Here is an 11,028-nt window from a genome sequence, read left to right on the forward strand (position 1 = left end):
TGGTTCCAAGTACCACAAGGAGTGATCCCTGAACTCGGGGTCAGAAGCCCTGCTACCAAGACAAGTATTGGTTTTAGGGCCACATCCAGCAGTATTGGATATGAGGAAGAAAAATAGTTATAGTGAGTTATATATTTTACTTTTTTTTCTCCTTATAGCTATATTAAAAGTTGGAAATCACAGTTTTCTCATTTTTTTATTATATAAAACTATTTTTATTATCTTAGGAAAAAATTTAAAAGTAAAATTGTCACTATTTAATCAGCCTTTTAATTATCTAATTTTCTCTTATTAAGACAATTTTCTTTTTTATTATCATCTCTAGAATTACTGAACTTGGCCTGTTTCCTCTTTGCTGTATTTAGATGTCGTTTATTGTGTTCAGATCTTTGAATATCCATGTTTTATTCAGTATATTTCTGTCATTGATTTATTGATGTGTATAGTTTATCTCCATATATGTTATTGATAATCACATAGGAAACAGACTTCAATTTAGCTTCAGATAATCTGATTTTTTTAAGAAAAACTGAAGACTTAAAGTTGTGTTACTTTTTTCTTTTTTATGTTTAGATATAACAAGTGGAGATAACAAGGTATTATGTTTAATTAAACATTCCTTTCCATATGTAGAGCTTTATGTTTTTGTGATTCTACCTTGGATGCTTTTTTGTCTTTGGTAGGACAATCAACTGACATCACTTCCCCTGGATTTTGGAACTTGGACGAGTATGGTAGAGTTGAATTTAGCCACTAATCAGCTCACAAAGATCCCTGAAGATGTATCTGGTCTTGTTTCTCTTGAGGTGGGTAAATGAAAGAGCACTTAGAATTCCTTAGGTCTGGGCCAGAGCGATAGCATAGTGGTAGGGTGTTTGCCTTTCATGTGGCTGACCCGGGATAGACCCAGGTTCGATTCCTGCCATTCCATATGGTCCCCCAAGCCTGCCAGTAGTGATTTCTGAGCAAGAGCCAGGAGAAACCCCTGAACGCTGTTGGTGTGGCCCCAAAACAAAAACAAAACAATAAAAGAAAATTGCAAGAATTCCGTAGGTCCTTTCATAGTTATCTTGCTTATAAATTTTCCAGTTTATATATTCATTCAATTTCTATTTTACTGAAAACCATAATTTAGAAATGTTTGAGTTCTCTTAAATATGTAACACTACTAGGATGATGTGTTCAGAGTATAGGTGCAAAGCTTGTAAATTACTAAGCCTTCTAACAAGCTGCTAGGTTTGAGTGCTATATATAAAATACATCTTTGGAGTTTGTTACTTTGTTTTGTTTGTGGGACCTCCCCCGCAGTGTTCAGTATAGACTCCCAGTAATACTTGGTTAGGTTAGGGCCACAGAACAGAGCAAGAATTATAGGTTTTCTTTTGGAATTGTGTGGCTTTTTCTAACTACACTAAGGCTTATTATTCATCCTATGTAGACTACCTTCATTTCACGTTCCTTTTAGTATATGTGCTGCCGAAGTGAACACGATTTCACATTTCTTTTAAAATTATTTTCTGTTAGTAAAGCTCAGTCTTATCTCACCTCTCCCATCAAGGGTGAGTCCCTGAGAGATTTTTCATCTTTATGATGAAAAAGATTACTAATAATAAATGTTCTCATCTCTGTATCCATATTTTATTTAAATTTATATTAAAAAGCTCTTTTATGGGGCCGAGTAATAGCACTGTGGTAAGGTGTTTGCCTTGCACGTGGCCAACACAGGACGGATCCTGGTTTGAATTTCGACATCCCATATGGTCCTTCGAGACTGCCAAGAGCCACTTCTGAACACAGAGCCAGTAGTAACCCCTGAGGGTTGCTGGGTATAACCCAAAAACTAAAAAAATAAAAATTTATTTTAATGCTTTATTAATAGAGCGAAATAGTATACCATAATGGTTAATGGTTAATACCATGAATTTTGAAAGTGAACAAATATGGATATAATTTCACTTTCATCTATTTGATTTAATGGGTTTTGTTTGCCCACCATTCAACTAAATCCTTACCACTTAACTGAAAATAAGAATAATTTCCTTAAAAGGTTGTAGTTAGGATTAAATATCATAATATAATGAATATATATAGTAAGTATACTACCATATAAGCAATGAACTTAAATTGTTGCTATTATTTTCTTGGCCATATTATATAACTTATTATATTATGGTGGTATGCTTTAGGGGCAATAAGTGGGAATAAAATATCATTCAGTCTATAGTAATCACTGCATTTAGTTCTTTTTATGGTCTTTTTACAGTTCCTTTTTTTATTTGTCCTGCTTGGAGAAGAGGGACTATTTCTTTTTTCTTCGCCCTCTTCAAATTATACTCTTGTTTTTGTAACTTTGTATTATATTACAAATATCAAATTTGTGGACTGATGTCAATAGCTTAAAAATCAGTTGTTACCCTCTTTAAAATTTGATGGTTTGTAGGGCCAGAGCGATAGCACAGCAGTAGGATGTTTGCCTTGTACACGGCCTATCTGGGACTGACTCTGGTTTGATCCTCTGCATCCCATATGGTCTCCCGAGCCTTTCAGGAGTGATTTCTGAGACCAGAGCCAGGAATACCCCCTGAGCACTGCTGGGTGTGGCCCCAAAGCAACAGCAACAACAATAAAAATGTGATGATTTGTTAAGAGTTTTGAATAAATAAGTAGTTTCCTATTAGACATGAATTTGTAACTACTCTCTGTCAAGATACCATTTAGTATATGAATCTAGTTTATAATTTTTCTTTTTTCGGTAATTTAGTTAAAAATTTCCCTGTTACTTTATTAGTTTTAACTTGATTAAATAAAGTCTCCTATTTCTAAAACCTATGGTGATTATTTTAGAAAAATAATTTAGTTACATAACTAAATGTTGTTCTTAATTAAAGATAAATGTTGCTCTCTTAAGAAAATTGGCAATTTGAGGAGGGTTGCTCAGGTCTTACTTCTGACTCTGCACTTAGGGATCACTCTTGGCAAAACTCAGAGAACCATATGGGATGCCAGGGATCAAACCTGGGGTTGACTGTGTACAAGACAAGCACCCTACCTGCTGTACTATTGCTCTGGCCCTGATATTTGGTGATTCTTAATAAATTTTAATTTATACAGTGGCACTATAATATTATTAAACTATAATATTGTTTAATGAGCTGTCAAACCACATGAATAATTATTTTTTTTAGGTTTTAATATTATCGAATAATCTTCTAAAGAAGCTTCCCCATGGTCTTGGAAATCTTAGGAAATTAAGAGAATTGGATTTAGAGGAAAACAAATTGGAATCCTTACCAAATGAAATTGCTTATCTTAAAGATTTACAGGTAAGATAATATCTGAATGATTTTATAATTATATGATGAAAGTTACAATGTTGCATTCTAAATTACATACTAAAAAGTTTTTTTAATTTGAATTACATTTTGTTTGTTATTTGGCCCATACCAACTGGGCTCAGAAATTATTTCTGGTTCTGTGCTCAAAAATCATTCCTGGTTGGGGCCCGAGAGATAGCCTGGAGATAAGGCGTTTGCCTTGCATGCAGAAGGTCGGTTTGAATCACGGCATCCCATATGGTCCCCTGAGCCTGCCAGGAGTAATCCCTGAGCGCTGCCAGGTGTGACCCAAAAACCAAAAAAAAAAAAAAAAAAAAATCATCCCTGACAGTGCTTGGGGAAATATATAAAATGCCTAGTTGACTCCATGCAAGGCAAATGTCCTACCCACTGTGCTATTGCTCCAGCCCCTGAATTGCATATTTTATATAAGAATTGATCTAATTCTTGGACCATGTAGATTTTTCCTGTATGACATTGAGAATTAAGGCTTAATTTTACATATGAATAACTCATTTGCATTTCTTTCTAATGTATGTGTTTGGTTTTATTTTGTTATTTTTGGTGATGCTTGAGATTCAATCCAGGCAAGATGTTGGATTCAAGGATACCACTGAACCATATCTTGGTCCACAACTAATATTTCTTTTAAAAGAAAAATATAGTAAATGGTTCTTAACCCATCTATTGATTTTTTTATATGTTTAATGGATTTTTTAAGTTTACATCTATTATAGAAAATATATACATAGATAACCATCTTTTATTTTGTTAATCTTTTAGAAACTAGTCCTAACAAACAACCAGTTAACCACTCTTCCCAGAGGTATTGGTCACCTCACCAATCTCACACATCTAGGCCTTGGCGAGAACCTTCTTACTCATCTTCCTGAGGAAATTGGTATGAATTTGTTTGGTAATTGACTCTGTACTAACAAATTACTCTTGGTGTGTCTGAGCAAAATTTTACATAAATGTGATAAGTTGTTATTTTGGGGGCAGAGGTTGCATCACACAAGATACTGTTTTTTTAATGGAATGCTAGTAGTTTGATAATTTTGGTTCTCTGCAGAGAACTCAGATCAGTATAGTATTTGAGGATAATTAGCCTATTCATATTTCCAATGGGTTAAATTTCAATTTAGAAATTACCTTTTTTCTTTCTTGTTTTTTACTTTTTTTCTTAATCTAAAAGTTACCAAGGCTTAACAGAAATTATCTGATGTCAAAAGAATCAATCTTTCTTTCTTTCTTTCTTTCTTTCTTTCTTTCTTTCTTTCTTTCTTTCTTTCTTTCTTTCTTTCTTTCTTTCTTTCTTTCTTTCTTTCTTTCTTTCTTTCTTTCTTTCTTTCTTTCTTTCTTTCTTTCTCTTCTCTCTCTTTCTTTCTTTCTTTCTTCTTTCTTTCTTTCTTTCTTTCTTTCTTTCTTTCTTTCTTTCTTTCTTTCTTTCTTTCTTTCTTTCTTTCTTTCTTTCTTTCTTTCTTTCTTTCTTTCTTTCTTTCTTTCTTTCTTTCTTTCTTTCTTTCTTTCTTTCTTCTTTCTTTCTTTCTTCTCTCTTTCTCTCTCTCTTCTCTCTCTCTCTCTCCCTCTCTCCCTCTCTCCCTCCCTCCCTCCCTCCCTCCCTTCCTCCCTTCCTCCCTTCCTCCCTTCCTCCCTTCCTCCCTTCCTTCCTTCCTTCCTTCCTTCCTTCCTTCCTTCCTTCCTTCCTTCCTTCCTTCCTTCCTTCCTGCCTGCCTGCCTGCCTGCCTGCCTGCCTGCCTGCCACGCTCAGCAGTGCTCAGGGGTTTCACCTGGCTTTGCACTCAAAAGTCGGTCCTGGCAGGCTCAGGGGACCGACCACATGGGATGCTGAGGATTGAACCTGGGTCCGTCCTGGGTCCATGTGCAAGGCAAATGCCCTACCACTGTGCTATTACTTCGGCCCCAAAGAATATTTCCTAATGAGGTTTGTGTATTAATGAGGCCATAAGCATATTGAAAGTATTTTCATATCCAATATTTAATATACTGAATATGAGGTTCAACCCCCAGTATCTCATATGGTCCTCTGAACACTGCCAGGAGTGATCTCTGAACACAGAGCCAGGAGTCAGCCAGGAGTGCTGTCAGATATGGTTCTTAACCATTAATATAAATATATAGATTACCTTGGGTTTTAGGCAGTGCAAGTTGTAATCCCAGTTTTAAAGAAGTCACATAGTAAAATTTTTAGTTGGTAATTTCATGCATTATGTTCTCCCCCATATCATTCTACCTAGTGGGAAGCATTGTAGATTAACGGTTAAGAATCATCTTGCAGTAAGAAGACTATTTAGAATTTGGTTTGCCACTGGTTCGTGGTTTTGAATAAAGTACATAAACTTCTAGTCTTCTAGCTTTCTATCTAAAAATAGGCTGCTATAATTTTTGTAGTATTGCTCTGAAGATCAAACTGAATCTTACATAAAAACAAATTTATTGTTACAAGCTGGTTTTTTTTTTATTAGTCTCTTACATCCCTTCAACGGATAGTTCAAAATTTAAGGTTTAAATATCAAGGCATTTGAAGCTAAAACATGAAGCAACTTTTCACTTTAATATCCAGTATATTTTATCGATTTATGCAGGTGCTAGAGACATTTGTCTAAAAGGCATGAAGATCCTAAGACAAAAAATGTTTCAAGGTATTATATAAATTGGGCTGGAGAGATAGCACAGTGGTAGGGCATTTGCCTTGCATGCAGCTGATCCAGGAGGGAAGGTGATTTGAATCCCGACATCCAATATGGTCCTCTCGGCCTGCCAGGAACTATTTCTGAGTGCAGAGCCAGGAGTACCCCTGAGTGCCACTGGGTGTGACCCAAACCAAAAAAATAAAGAAAGATATTATATAATAAAATTGACTTATTGCTTACTGTCAAAAATATGTGGTCGTTGTTATTTAAATAGGCATTAAGAAAAATAAGCTTTATGGGGCAGTGGTATGATGTTTGTCTTGCACACGGCCAAAACCCGAGACAAACTGGGGTTCAATTCTTGGCATCCCATATGGTCCACCCAGCCTGCCAGGAGTGATTTCTGAGTGCAGAGCCAGGAGTAATACCTGAGTGCTGCTGGGTGTGGCGCCCCCCCCCCCCCCCAAAAAAAAAGAAAAAGAAAAAGAAAAATAAGCTTTTTGGACCAGACGTGTAGTTTATGGAATGGCAAGTATGCAGCTCTGCAGCTGTGTTCCTGTTTTGAACCCCTGGCACTATAGATAGTCCCCTGAGCACCACCAGGGGTCATTCATTAGTAGCCTGGATTTACTCCTGAGTACAGCCAGGAATAGCCTGAGTACCTCAGTCATGACTGTAAAACAAAACAGAAACAACAAAACAAAAAAGCTTTCCATATGTGAAATTTATAAAGAGATCATCCTCTCAATGTCTAAAAGGGAGAAGTGGTTGTAGGCACTGGCATTACATAAACTTATTTTGGAGTAAGATCTTTTTAAAACCATGAGTATTCTACTGTCTTAAACGATCTATTTTGAAAGTAACATTTCTATTTTTTTTTTTTAAAATTGAAGGCTGATAAACAAATCATGCAGGGAGGGACTCTGACTTAATTGGTGTAGTGTAGGACCTGATGCCATTAATGGGTGTTTTTTTTTTAAATATATAAAAATCTTTATTTTAGCACCATGATTACAAGCATGACTGTAGTTTGGGTTCAGTCATAATTAATGTTTCTTATCTGCATCAGGCTTTTTAAATCTCATCAGTGTTTTAAATCTATAGTTTGAGAGTTTTAAAAACAAAAGAAGAGAATGAGAGTAACTATATTCAGTATGTATTATGTTTTATGCCAGTTGGACTTCTTAAATATTAACTAATTTTTCAGGTTATAACGAATTTACTTTTTTCAACAGGTACACTGGAGAACCTAGAAGAACTGTATTTGAACGACAACCCCAACCTGCACAGCCTTCCCTTTGAACTGGCTCTTTGCAGCAAGCTTTCAATCATGAGTATTGAGAACTGCCCACTTAGTCATCTTCCACCTCAGATTGTTGCTGGGGGTCCTTCTTTCATCATTCAGTTCCTAAAAATGCAGGGTCCATATCGTACCATGGTCTGATACAAATCTGCTGGTCCCACACACTGTTCAAAAATAGACTGTCATGATGTTTCATATCTATATCTGTATCTATTTATGTAGATATTGATCTATTTGGCAGATTTGTGAAGACTGCATTATGTGTTTATGCTAATAGAGGAATCATAGCCATTTAGATTTTTTTAATTCTGTACAAAAGGCTTATATAAGTTTTCTTTGCTGAAGTTGATGTTTTTCTGTTGTGTAATATGATATACCACTTGCTTAAAACATTTGCCAACAAATTATGAAGTCATAAAATTTAAGTGACAAGTAGTATAGTTAGATACTTTCCCTGGACAAAAGCAATGGGCAATTTTGTTGCAACTACACGTTTTCCCCTTGCCAATTATCAGATCTTTATAGTATTAGAAGCCCAAAGGTAGAATTTTTCTTTATTTTGAAATTGAGATTTAAATTTTGTATATTGTTTACAGTCAGAGTAAATCACGGAATTTTTTAATTTGCTCTGCTTAATCAGATCTAGAGCTCATATCCTCTGCTAGTGAATTTGCATTGACTGGATTAAATATTAAAAGATATTTGCTGTTGAAACAACTGACAGTAAAAAGATAGCCATAAAAAAGTCTAAATTTTTCAAATTATGTTTCTCAAATCAGTTGTGAGTCTTTGGGGGGAGGTTATTAAGGCCTTTATAAGTACAAGTATCTTTTCTTAAATTTGGGGAAAGAAAAACTTGTAATGCAAATGAGTTTTTTTCCTGAAAGTTGCAGAGCCACAAAAACAATAATTTGGAAAAAAATTACACATAAACATCTACATTCTTTAAATGTATATACAATGCTATATAGATCTGTATTTATTATATCATAAACTACAATAGGTAACTTTAAGAATTTCTCCCTATCCTTGTATAATGAAATGAATGTTTTTCTTTGAACACTGCAATATATATATGTTTCAAGGTTATTTAACAGTGTACTATGGTTTTATATCTTGACTTGCCTTGTACATCTTTCAATTCTGGAATATCTGCGTCTAAGCACAATATCTTCACACTGTGCTGTCTTGCTGCTGAACTAAATGCACTTTTCCCCATATATGGGGCACTGGCTTCAAACAATTCAGTTCAGTACCATTCATTTTAATATCATTTTTCCTTTCTTGGTCATTGTTACAGAAAAGAGGCACATTGCATAGAAGCCATTGATACTTCAGTGGAAGTTCTGTAAGATGTGCATGTGCTATTTGAAATATTTTTTTTTTTTTGCTTTACTACTTTTAAGGCTAGCAGTATTGTAAATTTGTGCCCCTTATATCCTTACCTTAGTAGTATTGATCTAAGTCAGTTTAATTACTGAAGAGATTCACAGCAAGTGCATTCTAGGTATCATCCTAAAAACACCTCCCATGTACACCTGTTAAATATAATCACTTAGTTTATAATTGCTGCTTTTTTTCTTCTATTTTCCCATTTTTATGGGCATTGTGTTGTATACCATTTTTGAATTATGACTGTAATTGGAGAAATTTGGAATGCTTTGCTTTTCCAAGCATTCAAATTCAGGACTAAGTTTGAGGTCAAGTCTGTATTTGTAATTGGCAACTTTTTAAAGGAGCAACTAAGAAATAGAAGGCAGGTGAAGATATAAAACCCTAGAATGCTTAAATGTGCCGTAAAATTATTGTAGATGTCACTGGATTTTACCAAGTAATATCCTTTCTTCTTTTTTTCCCCCATCTACTGTGGCTCTTCAGTTAAAATTTGTTTATAAAAAGAATTTGTTTATTATAGCTCTACTTAGAGCTTGTGTGTATGTGTGTTATTTTTTAAATCTCATGTCTAAGTGTGTTTATATGTTAAGATGATGGAACTTGAATTTTAAAGGCAGTAATCTAATGATGTGTTTTCTTGGTAAAAAATCATGTGGCTATTGTTTCTTAAAATGAAAATAGATACAGTTTTTAAAAAGTATTTTGGTCCCCTACCTTTATTTATGCTAGTCTGTAACAAGTGCAAAATGATTATGGTGTAACATTGATATCACACGGCTATAGTTTTTTTAAAGAACATAAAAAATACTTTCTTCTATATGGCTGCTGCCTTTAAGAATCCATTAATTTCATTCCTTCTAACTAAAATGAATTTCAATAGAGATATTCTCTAAGTGAAAATATTTAATGTTTGGAGATTGGGTACATACTTTTGCTGATTACATACTTTTCCTTAGACTACAGTGGAACTAAGTCTGAAGTTTTTCCTATTCTTTTTTTTTTTAGAAATTAGGTTTAGCTTCTCTGTGTTTTATTAAAATGTAAAATTTTAAAAATGTGATAGAATGGTATATTGTGAAAACTCTTGCTTTAAACTTTTTATTAATTTTTTGGTGTGGTTGTCTGATACTAAGAAAAATCCGAAATGATTATTTCATACAAAAAAGAGATAAATGTGCTAGATAATTTTTTTCTTTTATAAAATCTTTATAAATACAATCATGATTGTAGTTGGGTTTTCATAATAAACAGAACACCCCCCTTCACCAGTGCAATCTTCCCACCACCAATGTCCCCTTCCCACCTCCTCACCTCTGCCTATATTCAAGACAGGCATTCTACTTCTCTCATTCATTAGCATTGTCATGCTAGTTGTTAATGTAGTTATTTCCCCAGCAGCATTCACCACTTTTTTGTGGTGAGCTTCATATTTTGAGCCGGTCCTTCCGGCCCTTAACTCTATTGTCTTTGGGCCTTATTACAATAATGTCTTTAATTTTTCTTAAAACTCATAATGAGACTATTCTGTATTTATCTCCATGCTAGATAATTTATCAACTTTGAAAGATGCAAATGAAAACAGTAGAAAACATTTGGAAAACAAAATATGCATAAACATTTTGTGTTTTTATTAAAAGGTGGTGCAATTAGATTGAATTTCAAAATTGAAATTACTATTTTTTTTCTTTCTTTTCTTTTCTTTTTTTTTTTTTTTTTGGTGTTTGGGCCGCACCCAGTGACACTCAGGGGTTACTCCTGACTATGTGCTCAGAAATTGCCTCTTGAGGGATCAAATGGGACACTGGGGATCGAGCCAGTGCTAAATGCACTAGCGCTCCGGCCCCGAAATTACATATTTTTAATTAATCTCTTTGAAAGTTTGAGTAATTTAAAGCGATAAGCTGTTTATAGTACAAAATAGTATGTCTAGTTTTTTTCTGATATATTATTTGCAACTTTAGTTCTTTGGTGTTTGTTTGTTTGGGGGCCACAATTGATGCTCAGGGCTTACTCTTGGTTCTGTGCTCAAGAACTATTCCTGGCAATACTCTGGGAACCAAACGTATATGATGCCAGAGACTGAACTGGAATTGGATGTGTGTGTGGGGGTGAAATGCCTAAACCCTTTCCAGTTCACAATTTTAGCTTTTTATTTAACTTACTTTGAAGTCCAGTATATTAAGTCCAGAGTTTAGCTTGCAGAATAATGCAACTGTTTGCTAGTAGGAATGGGATACTTTGAAATGCAAAGGACAGTATTAATCATTATATTGAACTAATATGTGTGTATCAGAATCTTTGCAACCCAGGATATTACGACTAAATTTGGACTAAAAGTATA

The 11,028-nt window shown here is 34.4% G+C and overlaps 1 protein-coding gene across 2 annotated transcripts in view; it reads left to right on the forward strand.

Annotated features, from left to right (window-relative positions):
• The window catches only part of SHOC2 (SHOC2 leucine rich repeat scaffold protein), a 73,399-nt gene extending 64,183 nt beyond the window's left edge, over positions 1 to 9,216 (forward strand). For both annotated transcript variants that reach the window (XM_049790784.1, XM_049790785.1), the window contains 4 exons: positions 684 to 806; positions 3,186 to 3,323; positions 4,119 to 4,236; positions 7,225 to 9,216. In XM_049790784.1, coding sequence (XP_049646741.1) covers positions 684 to 806; positions 3,186 to 3,323; positions 4,119 to 4,236; positions 7,225 to 7,433 — 588 coding nt within the window. In that variant the 3' untranslated portion in view covers positions 7,434 to 9,216. The remainder of the gene's footprint in view (positions 1 to 683; positions 807 to 3,185; positions 3,324 to 4,118; positions 4,237 to 7,224) is intronic.
• Positions 9,217 to 11,028: the final 1,812 nt, after the last annotated feature.

The sequence above is a fragment of the Suncus etruscus genome, chromosome 17 (genome assembly GCF_024139225.1).
Source record: "Suncus etruscus isolate mSunEtr1 chromosome 17, mSunEtr1.pri.cur, whole genome shotgun sequence".
In the NCBI taxonomy this organism is placed as follows: domain Eukaryota; kingdom Metazoa; phylum Chordata; class Mammalia; order Eulipotyphla; family Soricidae; genus Suncus; species Suncus etruscus.